General features: G+C 33.6%; 4 protein-coding genes across 4 annotated transcripts; 3 read left to right on the forward strand and 1 right to left on the reverse strand.

Moving 5' to 3' along the window:
* Positions 1-2,632: 2,632 nt before the first annotated feature.
* LOC111792492 (probable BOI-related E3 ubiquitin-protein ligase 2) lies at positions 2,633-3,791 on the forward strand. Its single transcript, XM_023673999.1, has 2 exons — positions 2,633-3,022; positions 3,098-3,791. The coding sequence occupies exons 1-2, from the start codon at positions 2,750-2,752 to the stop codon at positions 3,626-3,628; spliced, it is 804 nt and encodes a 267-aa protein (XP_023529767.1). The 5' UTR covers positions 2,633-2,749; the 3' UTR covers positions 3,629-3,791.
* A 3,424-nt stretch (positions 3,792-7,215) lies between these two features.
* LOC111792465 lies at positions 7,216-10,207 on the reverse strand. Its single transcript, XM_023673963.1, has 2 exons — positions 9,772-10,207; positions 7,216-8,361 (listed from the first exon to the last, which is right to left on the reverse strand). Exons 1-2 carry the CDS (start codon positions 10,063-10,065, stop codon positions 7,507-7,509), a joined length of 1,149 nt encoding a protein of 382 aa, XP_023529731.1. The 5' UTR covers positions 10,066-10,207; the 3' UTR covers positions 7,216-7,506.
* Positions 10,208-12,651: 2,444 nt separating this feature from the next.
* LOC111792462 (glycerate dehydrogenase-like) lies at positions 12,652-15,486 on the forward strand. Its single transcript, XM_023673950.1, has 13 exons — positions 12,652-12,841; positions 12,934-13,017; positions 13,288-13,428; positions 13,576-13,697; positions 13,785-13,866; positions 14,026-14,098; positions 14,172-14,263; positions 14,357-14,431; positions 14,556-14,663; positions 14,739-14,816; positions 14,902-14,946; positions 15,055-15,169; positions 15,253-15,486. The coding sequence occupies exons 1-13, from the start codon at positions 12,719-12,721 to the stop codon at positions 15,273-15,275; spliced, it is 1,161 nt and encodes a 386-aa protein (XP_023529718.1). The 5' UTR covers positions 12,652-12,718; the 3' UTR covers positions 15,276-15,486.
* Positions 15,487-16,536: 1,050 nt separating this feature from the next.
* On the forward strand, positions 16,537-17,910 carry LOC111792520 (SKP1-like protein 1A). Its single transcript, XM_023674038.1, has 2 exons — positions 16,537-16,906; positions 17,573-17,910. The coding sequence occupies exons 1-2, from the start codon at positions 16,613-16,615 to the stop codon at positions 17,744-17,746; spliced, it is 468 nt and encodes a 155-aa protein (XP_023529806.1). The 5' UTR covers positions 16,537-16,612; the 3' UTR covers positions 17,747-17,910.
* Positions 17,911-19,834: the final 1,924 nt, after the last annotated feature.

Raw genomic sequence — 19,834 nt, forward strand, 5'->3', positions numbered from 1 at the left:
CTCTGAGTTGAACGGGCGGCATATATGAGGTTGATTATAGGTGAGGGGGGTGCGTGGGAGGTTGGAGTTGCAGGCGCAGGCGGCACATGGGTCCATGGCGTCCGCCGGCCTTTGGTCCATTCTTCGCTGAATCACTTTCACTAGCCACCCTCATAGGGAACCCAAATTCAACTCAAATTATTGAGCTCTTTCAACACTCATAATAATAATAATAATAATAATAATAATAATAATAACAATAATGTTGAAAGAGTCACACAATTTATAACATTTTTTAATTTTTTCGAGAAAATTCATTTTAATATCCGTTTACCGACAAGCACCTATTCTAAATATGGATGAAAAAAACGTTCTTTACATGAAAATTGTGAAAGAGAGCGATGAGGATACGATCTAGAAATCCCAGCTCTGTCCTTGGATTGCTGTTGCATATTTCTCGTCGTTCTTGGTCTGAGAAGATTCATTGTTAGGTTGTCCGTTTTATTTCTTCATTGAGGCTGAACCTAAACCTGTGTTCGAGAGATAGCTGTCCATGCTCGACTAGGTTAATATATAGCGCTCGATTAGGTTAATATATTATAAATATTAAAGTTTTTTTTAATGTTTTTGTGATTATGGATATTGTAATATTTAAATGGATGGGATTAAATTTAATATATTAATTAACAAAACATTAAAAAATTAATTAATTAATTAATAATAAAAGAATCAATTTAGTTGGATCATTAATTATAAATAAGTAATATTAGAAAATGAATATCTATACTAAGTTAATTTAATTAACATTAAATACATTAATTTAAAGTATATTCACTAATAAAAATAACTTAAATAAATATTTATTTATTTATTAAAAGAGAATATTTAATTTTAAGAAATTGCATTGATTAAATAAATTTTTATTCAAAAAGTTGAATGGAGTAAATACTTTAATACATTATTATTGATTTATTAAATTAACAGTTAATTATCGGTTTCTCTGGAATAAAATAAAACCATTATTAATTTAATATTTATTATTACAAACAAATTGACTTTGAATGCAATGGCAGGTCTTGACTGTTTCGGAAAAATAAAATAAATAAAATAAAATAATTGATTTCCATATTTTTATTTTATTTTATTTTCTGGTCTTGAATTTTGCCGACAAAATAGTGGAGTTTGATTACATTTTATTAATCCTTAATATACAAATCTTAATAAATGTTTTAAAAAATTGATACTACTACCTGTACCAATAAAGTTAACATTTTTGCAGTGAAATCATACTTTGGGTGACATTCGATAAATTTTTCTTAAAAACATGCGAGTATGTTACGTGGGTAGGGAATGTCGAGTCCATCAGATTTAAAACCCTGATCAAAGACATCTCAGACATTAGAGACATCTCAAACATTTCAGACATCAGAGAGATCTCAAACATCAGAGACATTAGAGACATCTCAGACATCTTAAACATTAGAGACATTAGAGACATCTCAGACATCTTAAACATTAGAGACATTAGAGACATCTAAGAAATCTTAAACATTAGAGACATCTCAGACATCTTAGACATTAGAGACATTAAAGACATCTTAAACATTAGAGATATCTTAGACGTCTTAGACATTAGAGACATCTCAGACATTAGAGACATCTCAAACATCTTAGACATTAGAGAGATCTCAAACATCTCAGACATCAAAGACATCTCAGACATTAGAGACATCTTAAACATTAGAGACATCTCAGACATCTCAGACATCAAAGAGATCTCAAACATTAGAGACATCTTAGACATCAGAGACATCTCAAACATCTTAGACATCTTAGACATTAAGACATTAGAGACATCTCAGACATCTCTTAGAAATTTTCTTAAGAAGTATGTAACGTGGCTAGGGAATATCAATGTAACTGTCCAAGCCTACCGCTAGAGATATTGTCCTCTTTGAGCTTCTTTTCAGGCCTTTAAAACGCTTATGTTTCCACACTCTTAGGCGTTTCGTTCTCTTCCCCAATGCGAAATATCCCAATCAAGGTCATACGATTCGAAATCATGAGTGGCCAAAGAACGTCGAGTCCATCAAGTATCAAAATTCCTACCAATTTTTCTCAGAAGTACGAGAGTGAACGGGTATTCCGAGTTTTTTTTTCCTAAATAATAATTTAAAAAAAAAACCCAAAAAAATAAACAAATCTAGAGATTCTCCCCTCCTCTTAATAACAATAATAATGATGATGATCATCAAATTGAATGCTGACTCAGCCAACTCTCTCTCTCTCTCTCATCCATTTTTTTTTCTCTCTCTAAAAAAATACCTTTCCATTTAGACCCACTCCTAAAATCCCTCTTTTTCTTCCAAAATTAATTATTTTTAATTACTTTAAAAAAAAATTAAAAATAAATAAAACGAGAAAAATAATATTCTAGGCTGTTCCCTTTCCCCAACCTCCCTATTAAATCTCTCTTTCTTCAGTTACTTTCCTTTCCAAAAAAAGATTTTTTTTTTCTTTTTATTTTTTCCTATTACTTTTCACTCAAATTTATTCAAAATCTCACCTTTTTCCAACGCATTTATACACACACATATATATATATATGTATCTATATGTGTATATATATATTCGTTCTATTAATGCTCCCTCTCAGGAATCAATTTTCTTGTGAATCTCAATCAAGTTTCTGTTTTTAATCCAAACCCACTTTTCTTTTCCATCTTTCTCAAAAGGGTTTGCTTCAGATTCTTCTGGGTCGCCGGAATCCATGGCGGTTCACGCTCAACTCTACTCTGAAAATCATGGGTTCCCCTTCGCCGGCGGGTTGACCGACGTTGTCGGTCAGTTCTGCTTCCAGAAACCGACGCAGATGACCCCAACTGAGTTATTCAACGGCGACGGTGGAGATGGAGGTGGCTCTGTTTTTTCCTTCTCGAAGAACCCCCACCGGATGGGCGGTGGCGCGGCGGCGTTTTCTCAGTGTATGAGTGCCCATGTTGAAAAACAGAGACAAGAGATCGACCATTGTATTAGATTACAGGTTTGAGTTAAATCCATTCCTTAAAGTTTACGAATTTTATTGAATTTTAATTTTTTTTTTTTGTTTGGGGTTTAGAATGAGAGGTTGAGAACGGCGTTGAGAGAGCAAGGGAAGCAACAGATTTCGACATTGATGAAGAAAATCGAAGCGAAAACAGAGGTTTTGTTGAGGCAAAAAGAGGAAGAGATTGTGAAAGCTTCAAAGAAAACAATGGAACTCGAGATTTTCCTGAGAAAATTAGAAACAGAGAATCAAATTTGGAAGAGAATTGCTGAAGAAAACGAAGCCATGGCTATGTCATTAACCAACAAATTGGATCAAATGAGAGAAAACATAGCCACAAATTCCTCCGACGATGCGGAATCTTGTTGCGCCGATGACGACGAAACTCCGGCGAGAAACAGAGCATGCTCTGTTTCAGAACATGGAACAAAACAGAGCAAGACGATGATGATGATTTGCAGAGGATGTAATTTTAGGAATTCGACAGTGATTTTGTTGCCTTGTCGGCATCTTTGTTGTTGTAAACATTGTGAATCTGTGTTGGATTCGTGTCCAGTTTGCAGAACGGGGAAGAAAGCAAGCATTGAAGCTTTGATTTCCTGAGAAACCCAGAATTTTCTTTTCCCGGAAAGTGATAGAAAATCATGAACAGAACAGCACAGTTCTTCAACATTTTCTTCGTTTTTTTACAGTTTTTTTATATTTTGGATCGAAAATTTGTACTTCGAAGCTACCAAACAACGAAGTGGGGAAGATTTTTAAAGAACAGAGCATCTTTTATTTACTTTTTTGATAATTTTTGCCCATTTTTATGAACAAAATTGTTGGGATTTGGTGATTGATTTGATTATGTTATGGGTGTTGTTAGTGATCCATTTTGAGCTTTGTTTGTCAGAGATTAATTATGAATTTTGAAAGAAAGAGATTGTCAGATTGATTCAGTGCTCTGTTTGTGTTTGGTTCCATTTGTTAATATAAAGGTTTAATTACAAATTTTATTCTATACTAAAAATGATTTTATTTTATTTTATTTGTTTCATAAAATCTTATGATAAAAATAAATTTCTAGCTTTAATTCATTTAAATTTTATCATTTAATGCTCAAATTTAAAGTTTGTTTGAGAATTTGTGTTTATTTTAAATTTTGGGTTTGTCATTAAACCATATAATAAATTTGAAAATGTAAGACACGCTATCATAAAGTAGAACAAAAAATATGCGAGTATTGTGAGATTTCTCGATTGGAGAGAAGAACGAAGCATTTCTTATAAGGGTGTGAAAATCTGTTCTCAGTAGACGAAGCATTTCTTGTAAGGGTGTGAAAATCTATTCTTAGTAGAGGAAGCATTTCTTGTAAGGGTGTGAAAATCTCTTCTTAGTAGACGCTTAATGGAAAAATCCAGAAGGAATATTAACCTCTTCTTAGTAGACGTGCAATGGAAAAATCCAGAAGGGAAAGTCGAGAGAGGATATTAACCTCTTCTTAGTAGACGTGCAATGGAAAAATCCAGAAGGAAAAGCCGAGAGAGGATATTAACCTCTTCTTATTAGACGCGCAATGGAAAAATACAGAAGGGAAAGCCGAGAGAAGATGTTAACCTCTTCTCAGTAGACGCGCAATGAAAAAATCCAGAAGGGAAAGCCGAGAGAGGATATTAACCTCTTCTTATTAGACGCGCAATGGAAAAATACACAAGGGAAAGCCGAGAGAAGATGTTAACCTCTTCTCAGTAGACGCGCAATGAAAAAATCCAGAAGGGAAAGCCGAGAGAGGATATTAACCACTTCTTAGTAGACGTGCAATGGAAAAATCCATAAGAAAAGTCAAGAGAGGATATTAACTGGATGAGTACCAGTTTCGCTGCGTAACTTTTAAAACTATGAGGCTGACAGTAATACGTATACTAACGGGCAAAACGGACAATATCTATTAGCTGTTAGTTCGAGTTTTTACCAAAAAAAAAAAAAAATTGTCAACCATGAGGCTCGTAACGAGCAAAAGCTGACAATATCTAACTTTGAGTTTTTACACCAAAAAATAAAATAAAATAATAATAATAATAAATAAAATAATAATCCTTTATTTAATTATGTATTATTTATTCATTAAAATAATAGTAATAATATATATATATATATATATATATATATATATATATATATATATATATATTTTTTTTTTTTTTTTTNTTTTTTTTTGAAAATTTGATTTTGAGTTTAAGGTTGTCTTACCCACCATATTTTTTTAAAACTATTTTTATTTTCAATATGATTTTATATTTAATGTGATTTTTTTTATATAAATATAAGAGAAAGAAAATAATTTAATATTGACGTGATAAATTAATTTTATGATATCGTACGAGTATAATATAATATATTAAATAAGTCGAGTGACAAGAATGTGGTTCGATTCTCCTTTTTCAACCCATTTTTTAGACCGATTTTGTTATTTCGTGTAAAGTTCAATCACGCATAACTTATGGGTATAATAAAAATTATAAACTTTAATAAAATAACAACAAAAATATTTTAAAAGCTCGTAAAAGTAATTTAAAAGCTTTAAGTCATATCTTCGATTAATATATTTTTAAAACGAACATTTTAATTCTTATACTTTAAACTTTTGTTCGTTTTAATCTATAGTTTTGAAATATCTGAAATTATTCCTTTTTTCGATAAAAATTTTAGCTAGTCGTTACACTAATTAGATATTTTAAAAGTATATGACTAAAACTAGCCAAAACTGAAAAAGGACAATCTTTTACGATCCATCCCCAGCATCTTCACTGGCACATTGCTCAATGTCTAGGTTTGATACTATTTATAATCGTCCAAACCCACTGCTAGCAGATATTCTGGGTTTATTCTTAAGGTTTTTAAAACGTGTTTGTTAGGGATAGACTTCCACACTCTTGTAAGAAATGCTTTGTTCCCTCTCCAACTAATGAGTTTTTCCTTTCGAGTTTCTTCTGGAGGTTTTTAAAACGTGTATGTTAGAGATAGGTTTCTACGTCCTTCTAAGGAATGCTTCGTCCCCTAAGATTTAAATACAAAATTTTGAAAGTGGAATGCATGGGGCACTTAAAAGGGCAACAAATCATTTGCTTTTGCCATCACATTGGGGTTCTAATTGATGGACATCCAAACATGGGGTGGACCTAATCCCTACCTTCCTTTTTCTTCATGAGTTAGTTGGCCGTCCATGTTCGTTATCGCATATTGTAATCGATGGCTTAGACTTTAGATCATATGTTCGAGAAAAGATAAGTAGATTTGGATACGTGGCTTGTTGCTATATATCTCATTCAAAATGTCAAAATGTTTGAGTGATATGAATATAGTTTCACATCAAGTAAACAATGTAATAGTTCAAACCCACCGCTAGCAGATATTGTCTGTTTTTGTCTGTTACGTATTGCCGACAACCTCACAATTTTAAAAGAGATGTTTTCCCTCTCCAACCGATATGAGATCTCACAATCTATCCCATTGGAGGCTCAGTGTCTTCGCTGGCACACCGCCCGACGTTTGGCTCTAATACCATTTGTAATAGACCAAGCCCACCACTAGCAAATATTGTCCGCTTTAACCCGCTACCTATTGTTGTCAATCTCACGATTTTAAAACGCATATGCTAAAGAGGTTTCCACACATTTATAGGAAATATTTTGTTCCTCTCTCCAACTAAAGGATCTCACAACAAGATAGATTTCCAATTTATAAATAAAGACAGTATCTTCGTTGGTATATGAACCAATAGTAAATATTCTCACAACGTTGTAAAGATATCTTTTCTTTTATTATTTTGTTACTAAAATATCATTTTGGTCAATGTACCAAAAATATAATATTCTTATAATAAAGTCAACTTATGCAGAGTTCGACCTCGACCATTCTAAAAAGGTAGCCACTAAAGTCCGAACTCATATTGATGGGAGAAATTAGCATTCTCATTCTAGAAAAGCATCTTTCTTCATTCCATTATCATCTCCATTTGGTAAACAGAGCATAAATTCTTAGTTGGTGTTCAAAAAATCAAAGTGGAAGAACACTATTCAGTTCTTCCATTAATGGGGTTGGAAAATTCAAAGTCATCTTTCTCCCAACGACTTTCATAAGTCAATCTCAGTTACATCACATCACATCACAAAAACACATTTCCATTTTAAAGAAATCACTAAACACACTGTTCTTGTTCAAGATAAGATCAGAATCAGATCACTCATCACTTCAATAAAGATTAACAAATAAACAATGAGACAGACAAGAGCCATGTCAATCCCTTAAACTATTCGTGTATCAGCAAGTGGAACTTGTATCGGAGAAAAAGATGATTATGTCAAGCTTTTTACACAATTTAAGATCCGTACTACAGACAAGATCCAAAACAGTAGAGATAATCTTAAGAAAAAATTTGGGTACTCCTCAAAACTACTAACTTTTTATGTCTGGTGATGAAAAGGAGTGGATGGAGACAATCAGTAGAGGCTATAACCAAGAAACTGGCTAATGATAATGGCAAGTCCAAGAGCAATGGCTACAAAAGAAGCAGCCCAGGTCAGTTTTTCAGTTATTCTAGGCACTCTGTCCTTCAATGCCTCGCTAAACGAGCCTATAAAAGCAGTATAGCTTCCCATTGAAATAACTGTTCCAACTAGAAACATAACAAGAAAGGCAGCGCCGGCTACACGGGAAGGCAAGGCCAGGGCAGGCAAGACTATCATGAGTGCATCGGGTTGTAGGCCATGGACAACTCCTGTGGCAAAAGTGGCAAAGCCTATCTTTTTTTTCTTCTTGTTCTTCTCCCCTATGACCATTGGTTTCTCTAATGTTTTGTAAATGCCGACATCGCATTCACCATTTTCTAGACCTACAACACATGGGGTACGGACTTCTGAAGCTTCCCTAATACCCAGAACTCCTATTACAAATAGTGTCACGCCTACTACTATTGTGCCCCAGGTTCTGAGAATTTCAATGTGAAGCTTATCTTTTAGCAGTAAAAATAGTAGACCAAAAATGACCTGACCTGCATCATGACCACATCCCCAAAGAGCGCCCACTGCAGCACTTTCCATGCGGCTACAGCCAATTGAAAGGGGTGCAAGGGCAGCAAGGTGATCTGGTCCTGATAATGTGTGTAAGCAGCCAGCAAAAAAGCCAGTCCAAGCGCTACTTAATAGCTCACTCTGGATCAGTCGTCGCCCAACTGCAGCTGCTGCAGGACCTCCGGTTTTAGCTGCATTTTGGAAAGATGCAAAAGCTGCTGGCGCAAAGACTGGTTGGATCAGGATCAGGGCAAGAGCAGAAAGAACAAAGAGCGACTGTTTGACCTGAAGCAAAGATATTAAGTATCATCAGAATGATAGAACTCAAAATATATTGAAATATGAAAGATAACATAACTAGAAGATGATAACACGAATATTCGAGGTACTTGTTGTTAGGAATCACGACATCCACAATAGTACGATATTGTCCACTTTGAACATAAGCTCTCATGGCTTTGTTTTTAGTTTCTCCAAAAGGCCTCATACCAACGAAGATGTATCATTACTTATAAACTCATGATCATCTCCTTAACTAGCTAATGTGAGACTCCCTCCCAACAATCCTCAACATTTGGAACCTTCCTTTCTTGAGCACTCTCACTCGAGCATAAGGCCACTTTACAATTGCCCACCTCCTCTATTTATAACAATTCACCAATAGCAACTTCTCCACCTAGCCACTAACATACCCTTATAATATCCCTAAATCCCTTCCATTGTCATCCCCATCACAGAATTTACACTTAAAGGGTCTTTCTTAGTCAACAAATTTAACAAGTTAATAGCTAAATAATATCAACACAATGTTTTCTTTGGAGCTATGGCTGTCCATCCTGAAAATCTAGAAAACTCATAACAGATGTGTATTAGGTTTAGATAAACAAATTTGAGATATGATCGCTTTTACAGTCATTCACTAATATCATTATATTGCTTCATAAATGTCAGCAATGCATGAACAATGTGAGCTGCTGGGATTTTCGTTGTGTCCAAAGAGTCAGAAAAAGATTAAGGCGCAAAAAAATAAAAGCCCAATTATTGCTGCGTCTGTATTCTGACTCTGTTTGTGATTCTGATTGAGTCTGTGACCTCATGGAAGTAAATGTGAATATTTAATTTCAACGAGCACCACTAACAATAAATGAGGAGTGCAAAATGGAGCAGAGATCTTCTCTGAACATACCCGTCGATCTTCATTAAGATCAGTTTCAACATTTATTTCAAAACAAAGAATCTCATGTAAAGGTTAAGCATAATCCAAAAATCCACAGTAATTGTAATTCATTAGAGACATTGATGGTTTACAAAATTGAAAATCAAAATCATGTTCTTGACTCTGATTCCATCAAGAAACTGGAATCCTAAAATTAGCTCTATTACAAGCACCGCAGCAAGTATTCCACATGACTCGTATGATTAGGTAAAATTCATGCCATAAATTGAAGAAAAATGTTCACGAATTTCAAAGAAATGTGCCCAACTTTCTATAATTAATCCAAACAGAATGAGTTATAACGTAACCAATTCACAGTATTTCAAACTTGACCTAAAACGCGATAAAATGCGCTTCAAAGCAAATAAGACGGCAGACTACATCCCAGCGGAATTCAATTATATGATAATCAAAATTAAAGCAAAGAAGAACAGGAAATTAACGACAGAAGAATAGAGAAAGGAATTTCAATCCAATACCTTCTTCTTTCCGGCGAAATGTTCAAGCAAATCAGGCTTGGGCGAGCCGGCTCTAGAATCGGACGTGGAAATCGAATCGCTCGACGAATTCGACGAAGAAAGACAATGAATCAACGGCATAGAAGGCTTCTCAGTCTTAGAGGAGAACAAACCAAGCGGACGGAGTCCATGGCGCGTCGGGAGGGGGAAATTGAGCTTCGCGGAGTCAATGCGACGGAACCGAGGAAGAAGAAGAGGTGGATTCGGATTAATCTTGAAGGAGGTAGGAGAAGGAGAATACAGAAGCCTGTCCATGGCGCCTCTTCACCGTCGTATCGGCCGTCGCCGGCGTCAAGAAAGCTCCGATAGGGGGCGGCGGAGGAAGAAGGAGGGTGGAAGATGAGAATCCCAAATGGAGGCTGGTGGGTGGAGTAGGAAGATAGAGTCCAAGTCAGACAAGTTCAACCGAAAATTAAAGCTCCCAATTTTATTTATTTATTTATTCATTTTATTATTTTCGCTGGTCCAATAAGATTAACGTGGGCTCATCTATTGCCATTAAATTAAAAAATAATAATTAATAAATATTTTATAAAAATAAATTAATATAAATTTAAACTAATTAAACCAACTTAATTCTTGTTTTAATTTAATAAACTATTTATGATTTTTTATTAAATTATAAACAAAAATTCTAATTTTTAAAATCATATTAACTCATATTTTTTTGCAAAATTATAAAAAATAAAAATGTTCCAGACAAACATTCTAATCTACTTTGACCCGTTACGTATCATCGTCAGCTTCATAGTCCGTTACATATCATCGTTGGCCTCACAATTTTAAAACGCATCTATTAGGGATAAATTTTCACACCTTCTAAAAAAATGTTTTGTTCTCTTCTACGACCGTGAATCTCACCATAATAATTTTGGAACACCATTAATATATATATATATATATATATATATATATATATNTATTTTTTAAATAAAACCCTAAAAAAACATAATAATAAGTATAATGACTATTTTTAAATCTCGAAAATATTATTTTAGATTTTTTAATCATATATTTTAATTAGGGCCAATCAAATTTGGCTTTAAATTTTTTTTATCAAATTCAATATTAACCTTATTTAAAAAAAAAAATTACTTAACTTTATTTTTAAAAAAAAATTAATAAATTTATTGGGTTTAAAATGAAAAGGTGTTATTTTAATTAGGAGTACTTCTACAATTATTGATTATATAATCAATATTATTTTGAAATTATATAAGAAAAAAATAGTATTTTTATAAAAAATTAGATTTTTTTTAATTGTTTTACTTTTTTTGGATTAATTATTTGGATGAGAATATTAAATTCCAAATTAATTATAATTATATTAGGTAGATTTCATATTTTTCTTAGGGCAAGTGGGCAATTATTTAAGTAGGTTGGTGTGAGATCAATTAATAATTGACAAAGGGGAAATAATTGTATTTTTTAATTTTTTAAAAAAGCTTATTTAATTATTAAAAATTTGAAATTTTCTTAGAAACAAAATTTGAATTAAAAATAATGCTTATGAAAGAAAGAAATAAATAAATAATTATAAGGTTCGACCAAAACATTATTTAGTAGATCATAGTTTACCATCGCTCGTGACTTGTATTATAGTCACTTAAATGAGCATTATCTTAGCACTGTTTTTTTAGCACGTAGAAAAGAGTATAAATAGTTGTAGATAGGATATGGTTTTTTATAGTCGCTCTTAGCTTACTACCCTTAGGACACGAGTAGACTATGCTCCTTAAGTTTTGCCTCGATTGTTTGTCACTTTACCTGAGGGCAGGGCAGTGAGTCGAAAGTGTATGTGAGAAATCCTATCCTATCTATGACTATTTTTATTCTTCTCTACGTGTGTTAGATCCCACATCGGTTGGAGAGGGAAACGAAACATTTCTTATAAGGATGTGAAAATCTCTCCCAAGCTGATGAATTTTAAATCTGTGAAGCTGACGACGATATGTAACGGGCCAAAGTGCACAATATTTGCTAGCGGTGGGCTTAGGCTATTACAAATGGTATTAGAGTCAGGTTCCAGGCAGTGTTCTAGCGAGGATGCTGACTCCTTAAGACTTGATTGTTAGGTCTCATATCGGTTGGAGGGGGGAATGAAACATTCCTTATAAGGGTGTAAAAACTTCTTCTACTAGCAGACACGTTTTAAAACTCTGAAGCTGATGGCGATACATAGCGAGCCAAAGTAGACAATATCTGTCAATAGTAAGCTTGGACTGTTACAACGTGCTTAAAAAAAACAGTGCTAAGATAGAGCTTAGTTAAGAGACCATAATACAAGTCATGAGTGATAATAAATTATGATTCGATACGTTAGTTAGTTAGTCACGAGCGTAGTCAGTTATACTCATGCCATAAGAGTTATAAGCACTAACACTTTCGAGTCACTACTCTTAGACGAGCTAGTACACGAGTAGACACTATCAACATGCATAATCAATATACCATACAAGGGTATTTTCGTCATTTAAATATTTATAATATATTTGTATATAAATATTTATACTACAGGGGTATTTTCGTCATTTATATGAATGAGGATAGCAGGTACTAACGTGGCGCGTATTTAAAAGCGCGATATCGTTGTTATCTATTTTCACTAAAATGAGAGGTTCAGCAACGTCCATACTGAAGCGAAGCAGAGACACAAATCCCTCCTTCCATAATCCACTACAACACATCCTATCCGTCATTTCAAAAGTCAACAGTCAAACAAACCAAAAGTCAGCAGTCACCATTTTCTCCATATCTGATTGGACAATTGAAACTCCGTTCGAGTACTTGCGACGCACTTGATCACAGTGGAAATTTTTAAGAACAAACTGAAAGCGTTCAGCATGTGGCTCACTTCAGTCTTTTTAGTGGTGGAGAAAGAGCTTCGAGCTTTGAAGGTTTGGCTCCAATGGCGAGGCCGGTGCAGATTGAAGTGTGGAATCCGAATGGAAAGTATAGAGTTGTTAGCACTAAGGCTATGCCTGGAACTCGATGGATCAATCTCTTGATCGAGCAAGATTGCCGAGTCGAGGTATGTTATTTTTGCTGTTTCTCACTTTGTTTTCGCTTGTTTCGCGGGAATGTTGATTTGGAGTGAAATTTTGTATTCATTTGGTGTTGTAGATTTGTACCGAGAAGAAGACGATACTCTCAGTAGAGGATATCGTTTCTCTCATCGGCAATAGATGCGACGGCGTTATTGGACAGGTATTGAACTTAATCGAACTGGTATTGGTTAATCCAAAAGTTTTTGTGCATTTTAGATAGTTTGAATCGAATCGAATGAATAAGTTTTTTCCAGTCGTAGAGGAAAGTTAATCTCTATATTAAAGCTAATTCAGAAATAGATTCTAAAAACTGAATTGTAGTGATTTGAGTGATCACGATGGCTCGTTCACGTGTGATTCATGATCGATTGACGTTGCAAATGAGTTTTTGTATTCGTGATTCTTAGATTTGTTTTCTTGGATGTTTCAGTTGACTGAAGATTGGGGAGAGGTGCTGTTTTCTGCACTAAGCAGAGCGGGAGGCAAAGCTTTTAGTAACATGGCTGTTGGTTACAATAATGTAGATGTTAATGCTGCTAATAAGTATGGTATTGCTGTAGGAAACACTCCTGTAAGTTTATTTCTCTGTTAAATGCTACAACGTGAATTGGTATTTGGTGCATCTTAATTTTAATGCTCTGTTGCATCTTTCATATTTGGTTCTGCATATTCTGTGCTACAGACTGGGATTTAGATCATTCTTTTATTTCTTGTTTAGGGAGTACTTACAGAAACTACAGCAGAGTTGGCAGCTTCACTTTCTCTTGCAGCTGCAAGAAGGATAGTTGAAGCTGATGAGTTCATGAGGGCAGGCCGCTATGATGGATGGCTTCCCAATTTGTATGACTATCTTCCATGATTTGAATTATTCTCTAGAAATAAGCAACCAAAATGGCTCAACAAATTTGAAATAATTTCTTTCAATAGGTTTGTTGGAAACTTGCTGAAAGGACAGACTGTTGGTGTGATTGGAGCTGGTCGAATTGGATCTGCTTATGCAAGAATGATGGTAGTTTTCCTAACACAATTGACTATGAGCTTAATAATTTCTAAATTGGGTTCTAGAAACGTAGTTATCTTTCTTGAAGATCATTAGGATTTCAAGCGAAATGTTTTCATCAATGATTAAATTAGGATTAAATAGTAGAGTGCCTATTTTGCCTTGCAGGTAGAAGGGTTTAAGATGAACCTGATATACTTTGATCTTTACCAGTCAACCAGACTTGAAAAGTTTGTTACAGGCATGTCTTGATCAACGATTCTTGAGAGCAATGAGTTTGAGTTCCTTTAGCTGAAATGCTTGTTTAATTGCAGCCTATGGTGAGTTCCTGAAAGCCAATGGCGAGGCTCCCGTGACATGGAGACGAGCATCATCCATGGAAGAGGTGCTTCGAGAGGCTGATGTGGTATGACTTTGATATGATTAATTAACATGCTTAAGAAGAGCTTGTCTCCCCTTATGTTACATTTAGCTGTTCTTTGTTCCTTTGGATTTGTAGATAAGTCTTCATCCAGTGCTGGATAAAACCACCTTCCATCTGGTGAACAAAGAAAGTCTTAAAGCCATGAAGAAGGTGAAGCTTGTTAAAGCTCTTTTCTCTCTTCAATTATGGTTTCAATCTCCCTGACCCCATTACATAGATTCACTGATTGGTTATATTTAAACGTATGTTTCTTCAAACCATGTTATAATTGCAGGATGCAATCCTCATTAACTGCAGTCGAGGACCTGTGATCGATGAAGCAGCCCTTGTCGAGCATTTAAGAGAGAATCCGATGTTTCGAGTTGGCCTTGATGTCTTTGAGGTATGTCTGTTCATAATTCGTCACTATCTCATCTTAAAGTTGATTTGCACTTACTACAATATGATCATCACCTAGGATGAACCATACATGAAACCTGGGCTAGCTGATATGAAAAATGCCATCATTGTTCCTCACATTGCTTCCGCTTCCAAGGTAAACAAAAATCTCTGCCTAGCTTGACAGTGAAATAAAGATCTCCTTACAGAAGTATTAACCGTCTTTCATAACTATCATGTAGTGGACTCGTGAAGGAATGGCGACACTGGCTGCTCTTAATGTCCTGGTGTGCAGCCTATAAATTTATACTCACTTAGTTCCTATAAATTTGTTCTTGTGATCTGGCTTGCATGTTGAGCTTAAATGCACTGCCTTCTCTAACCTCTAACTACAGGGAAAGATTAAAGATTATCCCGTTTGGTCCGATCCGAATCGAGTTGAACCTTTCCTCAACGAGAACGTTCCGCCTCCAGCTGCATCTCCGAGCATTGTGAACGCTAAAGCCTTGGGTAGTAAAAACCTACATTGACTAAAAGTATAGCTTATTATAATAGTTCTATTATCTCATTTTCATAATTTGAGATCTTTGCAGGATTGCCTGTTTCAAAGCTCTGAAGAACCCATGCGACATCAAGATCTCTCGCACAAATTGCACTCATTATAGATCGGAGGTGAATGAAAGATTGTATTTGTGAATGATATTGATGATGAGTGTAGAACTGATCGGAGGTGAATGAAAGATTGTATTTGTGAATGATATTGATGATGAGTGTAGAACTCGGGACAATTAATTATAATGTGCATTTACCTATTCCTTTGAATGCAAGTACATCACTAGGTTCTACAGTATCAAATATATTTTAAATTCACGTGCTTGATGTCAACTGAAACTGAGTTTGAGTTAATTCAAGCCAAGCATGTTTAATGTTGAATTTCTTATAATTGAGTTAGGAATATGCTATTAATAAAAAACAAGGTTAATATTCAAAAAAGAAAAAAAAAAAAAACTTAGTTATAAACGTAAGGTTAAATTATAAGTTTCTTATTCATTCCCAAACTTATATCAATTTTGTTAACTTTATAAAAAAATATCTCCCTCTCCTAAGTCTATTAACTTTTACTTTCTAATATAATTGATTTTATTTGAAAATTTAAAAAATTAAGCGAATTTCAATTTTGAAATGACAAATATATGTCCATATTTAATATTTTCTGGTCCGTCCTCAAAATTCTTTTTGAAACAATATCGTAGAAAAGAATAGTAAATATAAAAATTTTCAGGCTCAAAAAAACATAATTAAAATATAGGATAAATAAATAAAAATACCTTCTCTAACAAAAATAAATTTTATTTCACTCAATTATTTATTTTTGTGGAAGACAATTTCCATTAGATTTTTTTTGAATGTAGTGTTTAATAAAAAGAAACTTCGCACAATATTTTTCATGGTTCGGGGTTAGTGCCATGTTAAAAAATATAATCAATAATATTAACAAAAACTATTTATCAAAAAAATTATCTCTAAATTTTTTAATATTTCTTTTTAAATTATTTTTTAATTTATTAAACTAAAAAAAATTTAAACAAATTTTATAATTAGAGAATATTTTTTAAATCATTTTATAAATATATTATGATTTAAAATTTTAGAAAATTTAAGAGTATCATTTAAAATTTTAGAAAATTGAATAATATCTTTCAAAAATAAAATCTAAAATATATCAATATTTTTAATCTAAAAATTTAATGAATAATAAATTTGTATCATAAATATATAATAAATTTAATGAATAATAAATTTGTATCATAAATATATAATCTTCACGAGTATATAAACCAAGTATATGATCTCTCATCTCCACCATTCATAATCCTCCAATCGTTTTTGTCAGTTAGGGTTTCTCCATCCTCCCCAAACAACCTTCCAAAAATCCCTTAATCCCTTACCACAATGTCTTCATCCAAGGTGATACTTCTCAGAAGTTCCGACGGCGAAACCTTCCACATCGACGAGGCGGTGGCTCTCGAGTCTCAGACGATCAAGCACATGATCGAGGACGATTGCGCCGATACGGTCATTCCTGTGCCCAATGTCACCGGTTCCATTCTCGCTATGGTGATTGAGTACTGCAAGAAGCATGTCGAGACCGATGCTAAGGATTCTAAAGCCCTCGATGATACTCTCAAAGCCTGGGACGCTGAATTCGTCAAGGTTGATCAGAATATCCTCTTTGACCTCATCTTGGTGAGTTCTCTGTTCTTTCGGTTCTTTCGCTCATGCGTTTAGTTACAACATAATTTGGGGCTTTTTGATCATTGCGGAATTCTTTAATATCTCTTCATTGCTCCTTTGCTCATATTTGTTTGACTGTTGATGTTCTTGAATTCGACATGTACAAATTGGCTATCTATCACGAATTCTGCTTTCTTTTGTTTCGATTATAATACGAAACTTCGTTCGTATACGACCTTGCTTCCTTGTATGATATAAGCATGGAATTGCAGATTACTGTTACTTAGTTGATCATGATTCTTTGGAATGGCATATTTCGCTGTTTATTTTAGTATGATTCTTGAATTTACTTATGGTGGCTTTGAAATTGGAAGATTAAAAGGTGAAAAGTGGTGTTAGCCATTATTTTCCTCTAAATTCCAGGAGATTCATCATGGGTTTATAAATAAAGAATACTCTCTCCATTGGTAGGAGGCTTTTTGGGGAAGCCCAAAGCAAAGCCACTAGAGCTTATGCTCAAAGTGGACAATATCATACCGAAAAGTAGGATATCAATTTGGTTATTGACATTCAAATAGGTTGTTGACAAGATGTTTTAAATTACATGGTTTGTGTGTATATGGGCTTGTTTGTTGTTTTGTGGTGATGGATAACAATGGATGTGTACCCATCAAGCAGGCCGCTAACTATCTGGACATCAAGAGCCTGCTGGACCTGACATGCCAGACAGTGGCAGACATGATCAAGGGAAAGACCCCAGAAGAGATTCGAAAGACATTCAACATTAAGAACGATTTCACTCCAGAGGAGGAAGAGGAGGTTCGAAGGGAGAATCAATGGGCCTTCGAGTGAACATTCATTCATTTCATGAACTCCTCCAATAGTATAGTCTCTTGATCTTAGTTAGTGGGTTACTTTTTTTTTTTTTTTTTATTATTATTATTTCATTAAATTTATGTTAGGATGTTCTTGAACTTAGGATAGGTTTTTAATAGTAAATTTTTATTTTGGAGTTAGTTTAATTATTATTAGATAAAATAAATAAATAAATTTAGGAATATTTTATATAAATTAATTATATTTCTTAGTTTTAGTGTATTTTATTTTATTGTTTTTTTAGTGATGAAAAAAATAATAAAATTAAATAGATAAAAGGGCATTCCAACATGATTTTTTTTTTTTTTAATTTACAATTAATTTGATTTTATATTTAAAGATTTATTAAATTTTATTAATGTTGGCCGGTGGGTAAATTTTATTATTGTGTGGCCCAACTGGTTGACATTTGGACTTCATATTGGGCTGTAATGGTCCAATGGGCCTATTTCCTTTTTTTATTGGACTTCATAGGGCTTTCTAATGGGCCCATCTATCAAATCTTTTGGTTTCAATTTATAATTTTTTTTTTCATTTTTTTTTGTTTCGATTTATTTTTTCACATATTTTTAGTGGATCATTGATCCCTGATATATTTGATTGAGCGTGAAACGACCCAGATCCATCGCTAGTAAATATTTGTCAACCCAAATCTAAATATTGTCAACCCAGAACTGCTAGCAGATATGGTTCTCTCTGGACTTTCCCTTAAGGCTTTATTGTCACTTCCCCACTTTCCCTTAAGGCTTTATTGTCACTTCCCCACTTTCCCTTAAGGTTTTATTGTCACTCCCCCTCTCAGTTAACTGAGGGTTTTATTGTCACTTCCCCTCTCAGTTAACTGCCACTCAGTTAACTGCTTTTGGACTTTCGCTTTATTGTCACTTCCCCTCTCAGTTAACTGCCAGATATGGTTCTCTTTGGACTTTCCGTTAAGGCTTTATTGTCACTTCCCCTCTCAGTTAACTGCCAGCAGATATTGTTCTTCTTGGACTTTCCCTTAAGGCTGTATTGTCACTTTCCCTCTCAATTAACTGCTAGCAGATATTGTTCTCTTTAACTTTCCCTCTTAGGACTTTCCCTTAAGGCTTTAAAACCTTTGCCAGGAAAAGGTTTCCACACCCTTATGGAACTTTTTCCCTTTCGGGTTTCCTCTCAAGGCTTTAAAACGTCTGAAAGGTTTCCACACCCTTTATTTGTTCTCCTCTCCGACCAAGACACCCTTTTTTTGTTCTCCTCTCCAACAACCAAGGTAGACATTCCGTTTTAAAATCATTTAGAGGATTTGATAACTGTTTTGTTTTTTTTTCTGTTCTCCAACAACCAAAGTCGGACATCACAAACCGTTTTGTTTTTTTGTTCTCCTCACCAACCAAAGTGGGACATTTTCAAAATCATTTAGCTATGATTTGATAACAAAATGATTTTGCTAGGATTTGATAACTGTTTTGTTTTTTTGTTCTCCTCTCTAACGACATCAAGTTTTAAATCCTTTTGTTTTTTGTGCTCCTCTCCAACTAACATGAAAAGTCACATTTTAAAATCATTTAGTTATGATTTGATAACTGTTTTGTTTTTTAAAAAATATGTTTGTTTTTTATATTTCCCTTAAATTTTCATTTTTTTAAAAAAGGCCATTTAGATTTAAGTCAAATTAAAAAATTTAAAATTTAATTTTTTATTTTTAGATTTTAAAATTTAGCTTGGTTTTGAAAAAAATTTAAAATCACATTTATACCCTTCACCTTTAAAAATATTTTAAAAAATATATTTTTTAATTATCATATTACAAAATATCATAAAATTCACTAAATATTATCTATAATTGGATAAAATTATCATAAATAAACTTTAAGGTTAATTTTGTAGGATTTTATTAAATTACGAGGGAATTAATTCTAATATTTCAAAACAAAAATTAACTTTTCTTTTTTTTTTTTTAATAATTTAAATTAATTTTGAAAAGAGATGACAGCTGGAAAGTAAGGAGATAAGGATGATGACAAGGCCACCTTTTGGAATTTTTCTTTTTTTAGAATTGGGAACGGAAATCAAAGTTTTAAT

This window comes from Cucurbita pepo, chromosome LG04 (assembly GCF_002806865.2).
Source record: "Cucurbita pepo subsp. pepo cultivar mu-cu-16 chromosome LG04, ASM280686v2, whole genome shotgun sequence".
Lineage (NCBI taxonomy): Eukaryota > Viridiplantae > Streptophyta > Magnoliopsida > Cucurbitales > Cucurbitaceae > Cucurbita > Cucurbita pepo.